This window comes from Batrachochytrium dendrobatidis (assembly GCF_000203795.2).
Source record: "Batrachochytrium dendrobatidis JAM81 unplaced genomic scaffold BATDEscaffold_7, whole genome shotgun sequence".
In the NCBI taxonomy this organism is placed as follows: Eukaryota; Fungi; Chytridiomycota; class Chytridiomycetes; order Rhizophydiales; genus Batrachochytrium; species Batrachochytrium dendrobatidis.
Window position 1 is genome coordinate 1 of NW_006281105.1, and position 17,318 is coordinate 17,318.

Here is a 17,318-nt window from a genome sequence, read left to right on the forward strand (position 1 = left end):
CGGTTGGATGCCGTGGAAGAAGACACTTGACTGAGGGAGCGTCCTACATAAATCCAAGAATTTCACCTCTGACTATGTAATACAAATACCCCCGACTGTCCCTATTCATCATTACTTTGGTCCTAGAAACCAACAAAATAGATCCAAAGTCCTATTCTATTATCCCATGCTAATCTATTCAAACGTGCGCCTGCTTTAAACACTCTAATTTTTTCAAAGTAAATGCTCTGGCTACCATGTCCCAACTCAATGGCCCATGTTGCCAAAATATTGAACTCGTACAAAACTTTCCTTGCGGTCCATCCCGCACAAGTCCACTCATTCAACTACGGGCGTTTTAACTGCAACAACTTTAATATACGCTATTGGAGCTGGAATTACCGCGGCTGCTGGCACCAGACTTGCCCTCCAATTGTTCCTCGTTAAGAGATTTAAATTGTACTCATTCCAATTCCAAAACTATAAAAGCCCTGGTTTGTTATTTATTGTCACTACCTCCCTGTGTCAGGATTGGGTAATTTGCGCGCCTGCTGCCTTCCTTGGATGTGGTAGCCGTTTCTCAGGCTCCCTCTCCGGAATCGAACCCTAATTCTCCGTTACCCGTTATCACCATGGTAGGCCTCTATCCTACCATCGAAAGTTGATAGGGCAGAAATTTGATTGAACCATCGCCTGCTTGCGCCGTGCGATTCGATAAGTTATCATGAATCATCCATCTTCCGAGTCGCCTCGGTTGGTTTTTTATCTAATAAATACATCCCTTCCTGAAGTCGGGACTTGTTGCATGTATTAGCTCTAGAATTACCACGGTTATCCAACTAGTAAGGTACTATCAATTAAACTATAACTGATTTAATGAGCCATTCGCAGTTTCACTGTATATTCGTTTATACTTGGACATGCATGGCTTAATCTTTGAGACAAGCATATGACTACTGGCAGGATCAACCAGGTAACTATCTTATTGGGAGAGAGTGTTTTGGAGAGTTTGTTTAAACATTCAATCCAATTCACTCTCTCACTTTTTGTTATCCACTCATTATTTCTCACTCTTGGTATCAATACATTGTATCAATACCTCCCACATTCACCATACTATTTACTCGATTCTCAAATAATAATCACTTGTCAACTGACAAACCATCATCATTCGTCATTGAAACTATCGTGTTTCCATTGTTTGCTCCGTTATCGTTACTTGTCAAGTAGTCATCTACACTTTGGGTCGTTACCCCATTTGTTATTCAATTCATAACCGTCTGGCCTTGGCTTGTACAATGCTGCTGTTTTAGCATCGTCTTGTACAAACATTGGGTCAGCTTGTCATTCAAAAATGCCATGACCTTTGGACGTGGTCCTCTTGTCCTTGGGACATTTGGACGTGGTCCTTGGGACATGGTCCATTTGGACATGGTCCTCCCTCCTCCGATCCTCGGGACGTGGCCTTCGGACACCATGTCTTTCGGACATGGTCCTTGGACACCGTGTCTTTGGACATCATCCTCGGACATTTCCCACTTCCCCATCCATCCCACTCCCCCTCGACACATACCTCGCGGTACGGCGTCTGTTTGGTCTCGGTCATTATCTGACCAAGTCCCCGGTGACGAAACCGGTACCATACCATGTTATATGCAATAATGCACATGCCATGCCATGGTCAGACTCCCACATCAAGTGGGGTCCATTCCAAACCCAACTCACCAATCATGTTACCATGTTTGGCTTGCCGCGTCTGAGGAAACGATACCCAATTGTATCATTCCCAAGTGGACATTGTCACTGTACCAAGTACAACAACGCCGTCCATTCCAAACGCAACTCACCAACCATGTGTTACCATGTTTGGCTTGCCCGTTTGTGGAAACAATACCCAATTGTATCATTCCCAAGTGGACATTTGTCATCAAATGACAATACTCCACTGTCGCAGTCCCTCGTTCAACATATCAACCCCAACATTGTGTTTCGAATACCATTTTCCCCTTGATCATCACGGTTCTTGTGTTGCTTTGCCGTCTTGTTTACGTCGTGCACATCACCTTTTGTTCCAATCACTCAAAATCGCTTACATTAATGTTTATTCGTCATGTGTCTACCATGTGTTTACCCCATTTGTGTAGTGTTCAGTTGAATCGGTTGGTTCCTACATGGAACCCACTGGTTTGAAACAATTGCGCTGGTATTTTTCGCGGTAATCATCATATATGGTGTGCACTGTAATCATTGTACCAAGCTATTTGGTATTGAATCAAATTCAATTAGAATCAAATTTAAACCCAATCCAAATACAATCCAAATCCAAATCAAATTCAATTTAAAATTATGAATCCGAATCCGAAAATCCGAAAATTCAAAATCCACAAATCTAATCCAAATCCAAATTGGCCCAGTCAAATCATTACTCCATATATAATAATTGGTACTACTAAGATTTAAACCTCGCTAGTTGTCCCAATCCATCTTGTCCAACTGTTCAATACACATTCACGGTATCCACATTGTAGTAATTGCATATCCAAATCAAGATCAAAAAATCAAAAATCCAAATATTGCAACCACATCACATCCTAAACATCAACATTTGCTTTTTCAAGCCATTGGTTCATCTGGTTCTGTACACTTCCTAATCAATTCGGTTTTGCTTCACGCATTCCGTGCTAATCTCGGTTGTGTAGGTCATCAAATCACCCTGTCGGGCCCAATATGCCGTTCAAAAAACTGCTGATTCATATCAAAAAGCATTATAGTAACAGATATGGTCGTGCCGAATACTGTCATCGCTGTCAGTAGTGCCATTATCATCACTATAATTTAGCCATTATATTCCGAGTCACCCAAATCTACCATTGTGCATAGCTTCGGGGTGGAAACCAAAAACCACATAGTGCTAACCCATCAATGAGCACCAATTAATAATTACCCGACGGATTGCTCCGACAAACGCTGCTCCCTCCATATCAACAAATACGGCGGGGACGTTCCAAGTGATAATTACAATTGGCTAGCTATCAAAAGCCTATCAATGTGTGCTGCACCGATCTGTTCTGCCCGCCGAGTTATTTCATCGGGTTGTGCTCTCACAGATATCCGGTTCTTGGATCCTTCCACACTGAATAAATGACCCTGTTTAAGTCTCGTTATTTTTCTGATTATGCCAAATGGTTTGTTCAAAAACATTGCTTTGGTAACGTCTCGGCAATTTAATATTACTTGGCCGTTTTACATGTCAATTATCGTCGTGCCATGACCATACATTCCAGTCTGTATTCGTCACCAATATCAATCAATGGCCATTCATCATCACTTTATACAATGCTATACGTTATACTGTATCGCATACTGCCGGTTTGATTGCTGTATTACCATCCTGTCATCAAAACTGTATCTAGTGTGTGTTGCTGTAGTGATCATCTTTTTGTACGCATTATAATGTCCATGCTCCATTGTTGTTTGTGCTCCATTCACTGTTGATCTGTACACCATTGTATCCGCAATCATCGTACCTCCATATCCATATACATATACTTACATATCGCTTGCATCGTCATCATGTACTGTGCCATTGAATTGCAGTGTGTTGTCCATGTGTGGGACGTGCGTTTTGTACATGTTCAATTACGCTTGATCATTACAATTTTATTGCAATCATTTGTAGTCCCATCAGTAACACTCGGATTGTATCCATATTTCAACTGGTTGTGTATACAACATGTATGCATGTTACTGTCCAATATCACAGTGATCCGACCACCATCATACAGTGTATCATGAGTGTATCATTACCCCACAATGCGTTGTTTTTTTGCATGATTTTGTGTCGTATTTCAATACTATTCAACCGTTTATTTTGACCCTATACAACAGCCATTGTAACTCTGTATTGTTACCATATTGTTACCATATTGTAATGTGTATATACATGTCATCGAGTCAACCAATGCAGTACTGTATAGGCATATGGCTGCATTTGCATCACCACCCAATATTCGTACAAAAAAAACCCGGCAATTGAGCCGTAATCCAATGCATACGTATGCTGATCATCACCATAATTGACCGCTGCATTAATATATCCGCATTCGGACACTCCAAACGTCATACTAACCACTCGTGTCTGATATTATCCGGACATTCGGACAGGATACCATGTCTGATATTCGGACAATATATCCAACTTTGTCAATATTGATGCTATCGTATTGATATATTGACCATTGTAATATATATACATGATATGTATACAGTCCAAACCACAGTACAATAAGTCGTGTTTTGAGTGTATACTGACGTGTCCAATTCGGTCGACAGTCGTGACTATAACATGTTGTTAGTTTAGTTGACAATATGCCATGATGCATGTCCAATATATAGTATGTATATACATACATGTCCAGTATCAATCGCATGCATGTAGTGTCATTATTCATCGAGATACACGCATTTCCAGTTTCATGTCAAATATTCGTGCTATGTGCAAGTTGTATTTTTTGCATGTATCGCATGTCAACACATGCATGCATTGTACATACCAATATCATGTGCATATACTGTAGCAGTTTCATGCAACTAGTGTCACTATTGACGACGATATACGACATCAAACACGTCAAAACGTCATTTTCGGACTTTGGTCGGCCCATTCCATGTCAGATATTGACCATAGTGCGTCAGTGACATCATAATTCGATCCGCAACACATAATTACATATATGTGGTGCATACCAAGTCATTTGGTCGACTTTTGTGGTCATAGTCGATATTAAAGTTTTTAGTTTGCAATTGGTTTGAAACGACGAGCTCTACTTGTTATTTTAATCTAGTATCGTGTCTATCAGTCAATCAACAATTTATCTTGTATGCAAATGCGTCAAAAATACATGTAGTATATCGTTCTGATTCGATATTAGTCGGCATTGACACTGTACGACCACTACTGACCAAGTTATTAACATATTATCGACTAGCTCATACTGTCCCAGCATGTCGTCAAGAAAACCATCATATATTACAGTGTTGTGCCAACAAACATGCATGGATTGCATTGAAACTGGACATGATACAATATCAAGTGTATACATGTATTGTCATGGCATCAAACTGGCATGATATCATGTATTGGTTGTGTAATAGACCATAATATATGCCAACAAAACGCTCCAAATCAGGCATGATTATAGTCGTAAATATATTATTGTGACTGTGTTGTTGGACAGTGACTATCAATGACTGTCAATAACTACTAGTGACTATCAATAACTGTCAATGACCATCAACAACTATCAATAACTGTAAAAACGATCAAGGTTTGTAGCCTGACAGTGTACAATCGAGTTTATTAAATCGTGTAATTCTGGTCGTTATTCGACTTTACCCAACACTTGAACACTCGATTGTTGCATACAGTTTGACAGTCGTCATACATGGCCATGTGTATGCTGTTGTATAACCAGAGACGCAGTAGTGTTGGCATGTGTTGGTTGAATCGACATACTCGACACACACCAGTCAATGCAGTTTTGTCCGAATCCCTATTTTTGTTGGCTGTAGTTTTGCACAAACTTGAAACAGTCATCGTAACAGTGTTACTGTCATTGTCATCAAGCTGTAGTATGTGTAACTGTAGTATTGGTTGAGCCACTGACCATGTATTCGAGTATGAACGACTGTAGTTTTTTACAAACAATTGGTCAAACAACTAGTCAGAATACAGGTCAAACAACTAGTCAGAATGCAGGTTTGGACAATCGTCAAACAATCGTCAGAATACTGGTCAGAATGCAGACTAAACTAATCAAACAACAGGTTGAAATGCAGGCTAAACTAGTCAAAATACACTCGTCAAACACTGGTCAAATACTAGTCAAAATACTCGTCAAATATGATCAAATACAGGTCAGAATAACAGTCAAACAACTGGTCAGAATGCAGGTCTGGACAATCGTCAAACAACTGGTCAGAATGCAGGTTGAAATACTGGTTAAACTAATCAAACACTCGTCAAATACACTCGTCAAATGCAGGTCAAACAACTCGTCAAATACTCGTCAGAATAACTGGTCAAATATGGTCAAACAACAGGTCAAACAATTAGTCAGAATGCAGGTTTAAACAATCGTTAAACAATCGTCAGAATACTGGTCAGAATGCAGGCTAAACTAATCAAACACTCGTCAAACAACAGGTTAAAATACTCGTCAAATACTCGTCAAATACAAGTCTAAATACTAGTTGAAATGCAGGTTTAAACAATCGTCAAATACTGGTCAGAATAACAGTCTAAATACTAGTTGAAATGCAGGTCAAACAGCCAGTCAATTAAACTATACAATGCATTTGATATTCATACATTACACAATCAATCGCTAGTGAATATGCCAGTCATCGATATGTATTGTAATCAAATGAATGTATCGGCCATTGTAACATGAATATATGATGTGTATACAGTCCAAACTACAGTGTAGTATCGTGTGTTTTGAATATGTTCCAGTTGCATCCAATTCAGTCGGCAGTCGTGACTATGACATGTTTCCAGTTTGATTGACGATATGGCCTGATGCATGTCCAGTATATAGTATGCATGTATACTCATGTTCAGTGTCAATCTCATGCATGTAGTGTCACTATTGGTCAAAATATATCCAATTTTGGTATCATGTCAAATACTAGTGGTAAGTATAAATTGTATATTTTTTTGTAATTTCATGACAATACATGCATGCATCGTACATACCAATGCAATATCCATATACTGTAGCAGTTTCATGCAACTAGTGTCAGTATTGGTCAAGATATTCGACATCAAACACGCCAAAACGACACTTTCGGACATGCACTTGATGGTCATGATACACATTGATATATTGCACCAATGACAACGTAATCATATACACAATACATGACTATATGTGTGCCATACATTGCAATTGATTTCGACATTGTACGACCACTGTAGACCGAGTTATTGACACGTCAAACATCGACTATAATATCCAACCTACAAAACGTCAGCTATTCAATTACTGTGTTATCAAACATGCATGGATTGCATTGAAATTGTACATGATACAATACCAAGTATATACAAGTATTGTCATGTCACCATATCAACACAGGCTTGCGTATTGGTTGTGAAATCGACCATTTAGTACGCGATTGTGATGATGCAAATGGTCCACTTTGAACATGTATAACTTGGCCAATACCAGTTATTTACCAACCATATTTAAACTGATTGTGTATATAGTATATCACCATTGATTGAGCATGCATATGCACGGTTTGCAGACATTTATAATTCGTGTTGAATGTGTTGTATGTGACCATTTGAAACTCGACTAATTGTGGTGTATTTTGACATGTATATTGACTGATGTTTAGCGTCTGTTCATGTGTCATTGATGCACCATTGACATGCTGTATTGTCCAACATTATGTCGTGATGTTGTAATCAACAAATTGGTGCAACACTGAATGTATGTGGTGATTGTCGAGTATCGAGTTCATCTAGTTGTTTCTTGGTGTTTTCAATATCTATGAGCATCTTGTTCATAATTCCAAGGTATGTGTGTCAATGGTCTTGTTGCTCATAATGTGTATTTGCTATTAGGTTATCAACTGTTGGTAGTGTTGCTCATGAACATATGACGACATATTGATGTTGTATATAGTTTGGAGGAATATCACAAAAGTCAAAGATAAGCGTGAAAAAATGAACCAATATGTTGATTGTGTTGTTTAATAGAGTAAAAGGTTGACCCTTTTATAAAAATAATATGACAGTTATGCGTATCCGTGATTTAAACGACATAACTGATAAAGTCCCTTGTTACCCTATAGTTATTGCATAAAAGGTGGCGATAGTCATTGCATCAAACAGTTATGCGTTGCGTATGGATCCTGATTCGTTTTATATCAATTGCCTAATATGTCTCACATTACCAATGTCCAACATTTTCAGGTACAACTACTTGATCAGTTGTAGTTATTGGTTTTCTTCTGCGAATAAATGTGCCACTTGAACCTGAACCACTTGGTTGTTCAGGCAATCTAACAGTATGCATCAAATTCATGATCAATATATCAATCGACACATCCACACATCAATATCAAACAACTTACTGTGTTAATGGCCAGAGCACTCGATAACCGTTTGAAATAGTAGGATATTTGCTAGTCGCGACTTCGCATCCACATCCAGCACCAAACCCAATGCGTTTATGTGCTCGATCAAATGTCAATCCAAGTTGGGCCATAAATGGAATACCAAGAACTGCATTGTCATTTGGACCAGCTTTTATAGCAAACACAACTATAATCCAACATGTACATTAGTCAGGTTAATCAAACAACACATTGCATACAATTGTCAAATACTTGCAATTTTCAGAATCAACTCTCTGTATATAATCTTTGGGGCCCAATTTGATTGTTACAACAGAATTGCGATTGGCATCAGTTACGGGGGTTTGAACAAACATTGTAATTGAAAGCGTTGGCAGCTTGCCCCAATCGATATCAAAACCGGATTCAAGCATTGCGTAGTTTTGCGAAAATATTTTTTTAACCATTACTTTTCCGAGTTTGTCACTAAATATATTAATGTTGACAGTGATTGCACCACTATCAAGAATAGCATCAACAAACGCTGCCACGACTGCTTCAGGAAAACGCATATGTAAAAAGCATGTTTCCACACTCGAGTACAAAGTACGTCCATTTTCCATTATTGTTTTTTGGAATTCCTCGGGCAGCTCCACTTGTTCGTCATTAACTAGTATACTCTTGATGTTGACAGTAAACTGATCGTCTGATGGTGAGTCTACCCATGCAACACTCCTTCCATCCGTTCCGCATTTTGCAGTTACGTCCGTGTTTCCTATATTGATGAAACTTTCTGGATGCATGTCATACGGACATAGTTGAAGACCAATCTCGTTATTAGGAATGACATCACTGGTGTACAAAATATCCATTGCAGTGGTTTGTGGATGATGCTTTGACAACGAGGAATAGGCAAACCCAAATACTCCATCAAACTCTGGATTGATACCAACTAGATCTGGTGATTGTTTTTGAACTGATATTACTGGTAAATTGATGTCAGTTATACTAGTACCCGGAATCGTCACAGCTGCATTGGAACTAAACCCATTATACTCATCGCCTTTGTAATCTATAGTAACGGGTTCCCCACTTGGAGTGTGTTGCGGAGTCAAACCTACATCTCTGCTTGAACTAGGAAGTGGTACGATTGTATCAGACATTGTTGAATCGACTTGTAAATTCAACTATTTTAAACAAGTGTGAGATTGATTCAACGTGGTGCAAATTGATATCAAACTACAATCCATGACATGATACATACATCAACTCCATGAACATTGACTTTAATTGTGTAACATTTTGTGATATCACCACCCAATTCAACGGGTGATCGTTTTGACAGTCTATTGTTTGATTGACTGGCACTTTCAAAAGGTGATTCTAATGCAAGTCGAACTGCAGAAACCGCTTGCAACGCAAGTATAACGCATTCTAGAGTAATCAACATTGTATCGAGTAGTGTGATGAAAACCTCAAGTCTGGTACATGACTGCCGTTTTATAACAACGGCAGTTTCAAGGGTGACAATCGACACTTTCCAAATGGGTATTTAGAAAACGCCAAATACACCCTGTAGGGTCAACAAAGCCGAAAACACACCGTAGGTCGAATCAATATACAAGAATTGTTGTTGGTGTATAATCAACCTCACTAGTATGCTGTGTCGATCTCTTCGATTGCGGCCATGTATCCAGTGATCAGATAGTGTCAGATCATTACCCTGATTATGGATAGTTATCATCACATATACAATCCATCACTACAGCATATACTGTCACTGTATACCAAATATTTGACTGATTGTTTGATTTGTCCGAGTGATTCAAACCATATGGAAATGGTTGTTGAAATATAAATATATATCATCCAAAGTTGATTCAGATTGTCGCTAGCTGTAATCTGTTGATCTGCCAATGTGTGACCATGTGTCAATGCACACAGTAAACTTGAAACCAACTTGCATAATTGTCAATGTTCAAATCAAAGCCACAAATTCACATTCTATTTATCATCGTTCATTGTTCATGGCTCATGGATAGCTGATCAATAAATCACATTCGACATGATTGACATGATTGTTTTGTTGGACATATTTCAGTAGATTTGTTTAGTTACGATTTCAATCAACTCAACAGCTTTGGAAATAACAGTGGTAGCGTAGTAAATGGTTTTAATAGCAACAATTCATATCGATTTTGCAAGATTCATATTTTTGATGTAAAAAATCATGGTTTGTAACAACTATTTGTTGTGTATACATCATAAACTATCAACCATTTGGTCATGCATCAACACCAATGTACAGTGTGACATGGTATGTTGAATAGATTCAATGTTGATTCAATATTCCCAATATTCCCAATACTATAAACAACATATGGACACCAAATAATACCAGTTTTTCAACCGATATTCACAACTAAATTAGTCAGACTATTTATCCAAGATGTGCAACCCAGACCAAACATCATGTGTACAATGGTGGGTGGTTTGCATGTTTGAATAATGGACAACGTTCAGTTCTAGACTAATACCCAATGTAAATCATCAAGTGATGACAGGGTTTTCAACAAATAGTTTCGATTACATTTTGACCAATAGCAAGTGTTGATCGGAGGTGATCATCAATCAACAATCATGGACAAAACTCGTTCAACTATATAGTGGATGAATGTAACATTGCATGATTGTCTACTTATCAGCAATATGTATATTAATGACATGAACAAACAAATGGATGATATCATTAGTACAGGTTTTGATCAAGGTTTTGAAAACCAACTTCAAGTCTTTGCGCCAGGTTGTCATAATCTTGAATGACTGATGACTGTCAGTGCAATATTCCTACTCAATACGTTCATGGACACGGTAGTTTCAGTAAATCATTGCATGATTGGTTACTTTGACATGTTGGATTTACATGGTACTCAATGGTATGATTGATAGGTCAATTGGCAATTGTTTCGTGTTTTTAGTCATTTATTTGTCTGCAATAAAAGCGGCATGATCTCATATACCAGGAGTTTGACAAAAATACAAGACTCATTGTCATGACACTATTTCAAGAGTAGTCATTGCACATTGGTGTTCACCAGACAAACAAACCATCGAGTATAGCGTATTTTTCAATTTTCAGTTTTTGGCATTCAGGTTTGGGTTTTGATCAATCGTTGAACCAAGACTAAATCATCATTGGTCGTTACAGCTGGCCAAACAAGCTTACTCGATAAATATTACAAATCATATAACCCAAATCATCAAAATCACTCCAAACTGCTGACAAGTCATTGACAAGTCACTGCCAAGTTGGTTGTTGCTAATTCATCAGTGTTGGCAGCTACAATAATCAATCAATATATGTTTTGAAAATCGATTCGCACAATCTGCACAGGTTTTGGACGAGTCATGATCCAAGATACTATCGCTGTTGGTTTTGATGTTATAACCAATTCAATGCCACATCCAAATATTGTCAAAATCATCCAAAAACTATTGTGTTGACAAGCATGTATATTGGCATCAATTCCATTGTAAAAATAGTCGTATAGTTTAGAGTGATTGCTCGCGAGGTCAACAATATCACCACATTCACGAAACGGAACTTTTACAAAACTACAAATCATATACTGCATGCATGTCGTTGGAATCGAGTCTGTGATTGTTGAACAGTGTTATGGTCTTGATTGTAGTCAGTCCACCAAATCCAAAATGTGTTGGGTTTGAAAATACTATATATTTTCAAAATCATTGATCTGACAATTAGGTCGCATCTTGTTGAATCCCAGCCTGAATATTTGACACCAGCTGTTGCAATTGCATCCAATAAACCAGTATTGATGTTTGTATCATGAATACCCTGAATATCAGTCATGGCATTATCCATACATATACATAGTATGTTTGGTGGCAATTTGTCTCCAAATGCAATTTTGGATTTGACATTGTCATGCAGTCAAACCATGTTTTTTGCAAAACATCGGTAAGGGATTGGTAAACATGCGGATCTCAACCACAAATCGTTCAAAAGTTACAAATACAAGTCATCAAAAAACGTATATCGTTGTCATCAGACAACTTACCATCACACTGCACGACACTTGTACAAAGTTTGTTGGACAAAACTTGGTTGATATCTAGGATACGGTTGAAACTGACAAGCATGTGTGTTCATATTGTCACCAGTGTTGTATTTGATATTCAATCAGTGTGTATTACACTGTCTGACCAATACTAACCACACTACACTAAATAATCAAATGCCAAACAATCTGTAAACAGAGCAAGACACCACTCTAATTCATTATTTGCCACAAACTACCGACTGATCAAATGTCGTTGAGATATATAACACACTATCAAGACGTGTAATATGTCGAGTTGCAACAACACTAAATACATAATAAATGCATAAATGTCCATTTTTAATGGTCTTGGTTGTTGTATAGTGGCCTGAGCAACTTTTTAAACAGCGAAATTGATGTTCAACATTGTTGCGCAAGCCATTTCAACACAAACACATTCCAAGCCAACCCATATTAATAACTATATCAGTTGTATCAGCTGTAAACCATACTGTAAAATGATGCTATGTTTGGCATGTATTTGACATGTACATGTTGTACATTTTCGATTGCCATTTCATGTATTGAATCATCAGCATAATAAGCGCAGTATTTCAGTCATTCAGATTCCTTGTTTTGGGAATGATTATTTCTGTATCATTTTCACTGAAATGATAATCAGTGTGTCACTGTGTATTACTGTTTGAACCAAAGTCAGTACTGCAAGCACTCGAGTGCTACTCCAATCAATTGAGTTGAACTGACATTGATATTGGTATCAGCAAGAAATCCAATTGATTTCCAAATTGAACGAGTTGACTCCAAAATATTGTTATCCACAAACATAAATGTCAATTGCAACACTTTTATCAAATCTATTGGATATCAAATCCAGTAACCCATTGTAGCAAGCCTCGAATTATGTCTCGGAACAATGCAGCCATGATAAAATACAACACTTTACCAGGTTTGCTGTATACAACAACATATATTTGGAGCAGAGTTTGAACATATAGTTGCATGGTTATTTGAAGTTTGTGTGTTTCTAGTATCATAACCAAAATGTGTGTTATTCCATCATCAATACTTTGCTCACAATACACTCAAACTATTACTACACAATCAGTTGTCAATGACCATGAGTAGTATATGTAGTGCACTGGATGATACCACTTGTTTTAAGCAAGACTGCTAAAATATTCAAAAGTTGACGACATACTTTGATACATTCGTCCATGATGATTGTGATTGATATTGAACGCATTTGGGTTGTGGTTACAATGTGAATTCTGGTTTTAGAACTAATCAGAATCGGATTGTCTGGAATTGTCTGGAATTGTTGTTGTGCTAGATTGGTGTTTTCACCTATAATCACTGCTAAATTTGATTCAAAGTTGTCAGGTGTGATATCCTGACAAATGCCGACATTATCAAAATGCTTACCGTATACAAGTTGATTAAAGTTGCAAGTTGTCTGCCAAACTCATACTTGATGCTTCAATCGGACACGATTGGATGGTACAAGGATGTGTCAACAGAGCCATTATTTGTCAAAAAGCGTATGTTACAATAGTAAACTTGAATTTGGACTTTCCATGCTAAATGCATATCAATCCCTTGAATGGACACAATTGTATGATGCCAGTTGTATTAACAACATTGAGTTATCAAATAATTGGAATGGTTGGAATGGTTGAAAATATGCCATATCAGTTGTAAAATACAACTATCACTTTCCATCCTTCAAATATGGTTGTATTAGTGGGAGTTGTATAACGTATTGCTTCAATCCATGAATGGGTTGTACCTGCTCTATGCCATCAATTGGGTTGAAACTCTGCTTTTTGAACCCTTTAAACTGGTGAGGTGGAACCACAAAATAAAGTTTGGGTTCATCATACAAATTGCACAGTTTTGTAAGAATATCAACTTCGCGAATTAGATGTTCAGCAACTGTAAATTGAAACATTCCCTGTTGACTGAGTGAATCAATTGCCACAAAATTATCGTCATCTGTCGGTTCGTAATAGTTGCCATCAAGTGCTGCTGCAGTAGGGATAGTATTTATTCCAAATGTAATTCGTTGGCCATTGAGTGCATCCAAAGTAATCTTTGTCACTGTACCATCTTTCAGGCATCTGCATTTGAGAGTTTGTCCACCAGTACAAAAAACCACATGTCCGTATATTTCAAACAAATGTCTTGAAATCTCGGTTGGAATACCATCAAACATTTGCTGCATATTGGTAATCATTTGAGCAGAATGACGTTTTCAGAGTTGTTCTCCAACATATCTTGAAGCAATATCAACATGCAGGAATGTGTACTGTCCGTCGTCTGACACAATGGTATGAAGCAATGTATGAGTATTTGCAGATATTTTGATTGTGAATCCAATGTTGTGTACCCCTTTGACTGCATCAACATCAGCCAAAGCTTTCTCCATTGGATTTGATACAATATCAAAGACAGAACGAGCTACACCACCATACATGCGATATCTCTCATTGATAGTCTCAATGGGTACATCCGGATAGCAATGACGTCGACAAGTCTGTAACTCGTCCAAAGTCCAAACAGGAAAATACCATTCCCTTGCCATCTTTTGTTTGACGAATTCCTTGTATCCTTCAGACCGAGGAGATGACATGAACAATACAATGCAACATGATGATCTTGGAGTCGTGTGTCCATCAACAATATACAATGTGTCTTGTTTTCAAACCAATCCCTCCGCATCAAGTCCAAGCTCTGTGACGAGTTGTTGCTGCAAGTCAAAGCATTTGAAACAAGATCCCACTTGATAAACAATCCGGTTTGGCTTCAAGGACAGAGTTTTCGTGGTAAAGTCATCCATCAAGCAATGCAATATGTAGACAAAAAACAGTGACTTTCCGATGCCTGATGTTCCAGATATTGCAAATGATTCGATGCCACGATCAATTTGATCCAAAAGCAAGCCAAACACATCATGATAGCACTCTCTAACATATAGTTTTTGTATTTTGTCTTGGGTGTATGGGAAAAGGACATGATCTGTCGACTGTATGCATTCATCGATCAGCTGGGCGTTTGCAAACGACTTGAATTGGGTTGTCAAATCATTGGGTTCGGTACGTTGTCGTTTAGGAGAAAAGTCTTGATGGTTTGCTGTTGATAAAGAAGTAGAACCTGCATCAAAAATGATACTTTTGCTTGGTTCCCTGGTAGGTAGAGGTAAACAACCAATAACAACACAATAACCATCTTGAGTAAAGTATTATTGAGAAAGGGAGTCGAGTAAAGCCCAGGTGTTGATTAGTTGGCTCTTGTTACTGTTGGTGTAGAGTTGCAGTTGAGGAGCATCAATGTCAGCCATAGCAGGATCATACTCTGCCTTGATAGCATCATGAACGTCACTCAGGTCTTCAAAGTCAGTCACATCGATTTCAGCAGTAAGTGTGCCGTATTCAACATTGAGGTATCGTTTTGGCATTTTATGAAAAGAAAAAGAGTAAAAAAGCAATTTATTTGTCAAATTGTAAAACAAAAATCGACTTTTTAATCGAGTCAAAATAACAAAATTTTGGGATATTTCAAGACAATTCACACGATTTAAATATTTGAAAATTAGTCAAATTTACACCAGAATTAATGTCTCATTAATGTGAGACATTACTAGTGTGAGAGTGTTGACTTGCATTGTGTGAGACATTAGTAGTGTGTGAATGTGAGACATTTCTGAATAGTTTAACAATCAAAAACCATCAACAATGACGTTTGAACTGGAATTCACATGACTTTCTTGGTTTCTTCCATTTTATAAACACACTCACTTTCTTGTTAATAAACAACACAATCGAATATTGATTCATTCCTTCACATCCTTGATCAACTGTAACACACTTGACAATAATGACAACCATCAATATGCCATCATATGTCCACGATCCTCACAAGTAATATGAACTCAATTGGAAACGCTGTTATTAGCGCATTTGGTCAGTTGCAGAGCCAAACCAATGACATTGTTGTCATGATGACCAAACACGACAATGTCATTCGATCATTACTGGGACAGATCTTGATCAAACTGGACTCTGGTTGCTCACCAACACATGCAGTTGTTATGCCAGTTGTGGTATTCGAAACCATTTCCACGACTGTGAACACCACCGTAACAGTGACTGTGTTTTGTCCACAAAGTCAATCCAAGTTGTTCATATGCGACAACAGCACGTTGCACACACACGCATACTGTCGATACGGAATGCCAAGAAACAATCGACTTATTCCGTAATCGTGCAATTGTTGACATAAATGCCATTGCGGTCAATGCTGTATCGACTGGTGTCGAACCTTGAATGAATGCTGCAACTCGCATTTGTTTATTGCGTTTTGCATCGAATGCAATGTGCACACTCAATAAACTTTGTGGTATTCTGGTCACATTCCGTATCAATCTGCAACGGATTACCAACATCCATACAATCAACAACACGATCAGATTATTAGTGGATCAATCTATTGCTGTCAAACTTGTAGTCATGACCCAACTCGGTACAAATCAGGTCAAATTTGATCCAGAAACTCCAACAAAAACCATCAATCCGACCACTGAACTGTCTGCTCGTTGACGGTTTGCTGGTTATGTGGGTTTATTGTTGATGGGTAAGCGTGTAAACTGTCGTACATGCAATTTATACTGCGAGTTGATGGTCAAGTCTGACAATCTGCATTCGTGAACTTGTGTGCAAGCAGTGTTTTGTTGGATCTCAAACATCCTGCAACTCGCACAGTTGTTTGCACAGTTGCTCGTCTATCAATCCAACTGGATCTGCAACTCTGTCAAGCAAATCCGTAGTGCAACCTGCTGATGTTGATGTGACTACAATAAACACGAAACTCACCGAAATAACACTTGCTGATCTGACAGGTCAATGAGTGACACTCTAACCATTAATACCAAACAAACAACGTTTTGAATCAACAATCAACTGTCATGACAATTGGTAACATTCGTGGTCATTTGGCATCCATCTCAAACCATCACATCAAACACATTTCCAAAATCGATTGCTGGACAACTCAACTCGGTGCACGAGTCCGCATTACTGTGTCAGAGTCATATTCCGCACACACTATCCATCAACTCTGCCACCAATCATC

At 38.1% G+C, this 17,318-nt stretch overlaps 4 protein-coding genes across 4 annotated transcripts; 1 reads left to right on the plus strand and 3 right to left on the minus strand.

The window, feature by feature from the left end:
- Positions 1–1,129: 1,129 nt before the first annotated feature.
- On the plus strand, positions 1,130–1,884 carry BATDEDRAFT_31803 (uncharacterized protein). The gene has a single exon (XM_006679451.1). The coding sequence runs from the start codon at positions 1,339–1,341 to the stop codon at positions 1,639–1,641; it is 303 nt and encodes a 100-aa protein (XP_006679514.1). The 5' UTR covers positions 1,130–1,338; the 3' UTR covers positions 1,642–1,884.
- Positions 1,885–2,146: 262 nt separating this feature from the next.
- Positions 2,147–3,612, minus strand: BATDEDRAFT_25250 (uncharacterized protein; the record flags this gene model as incomplete). Its single annotated transcript, XM_006679342.1, has 4 exons — positions 2,147–2,236; positions 2,293–2,368; positions 2,999–3,148; positions 3,533–3,612. 4 exons carry the CDS (start codon positions 3,610–3,612, stop codon positions 2,147–2,149), a joined length of 396 nt encoding a protein of 131 aa, XP_006679405.1.
- A 4,730-nt stretch (positions 3,613–8,342) lies between these two features.
- On the minus strand, positions 8,343–9,850 carry BATDEDRAFT_25251 (uncharacterized protein; the record flags this gene model as incomplete). The annotated part of the gene is made up of 3 exons (XM_006679343.1): positions 8,343–9,293; positions 9,371–9,540; positions 9,679–9,850. The coding sequence occupies 3 exons, from the start codon at positions 9,848–9,850 to the stop codon at positions 8,343–8,345; spliced, it is 1,293 nt and encodes a 430-aa protein (XP_006679406.1).
- A 3,195-nt stretch (positions 9,851–13,045) lies between these two features.
- Positions 13,046–15,645, minus strand: BATDEDRAFT_25252 (uncharacterized protein; the record flags this gene model as incomplete). Its single annotated transcript, XM_006679344.1, has 6 exons — positions 13,046–13,215; positions 13,308–13,581; positions 13,978–14,406; positions 14,578–14,845; positions 15,062–15,373; positions 15,542–15,645. The coding sequence occupies 6 exons, from the start codon at positions 15,643–15,645 to the stop codon at positions 13,046–13,048; spliced, it is 1,557 nt and encodes a 518-aa protein (XP_006679407.1).
- Positions 15,646–17,318: the final 1,673 nt, after the last annotated feature.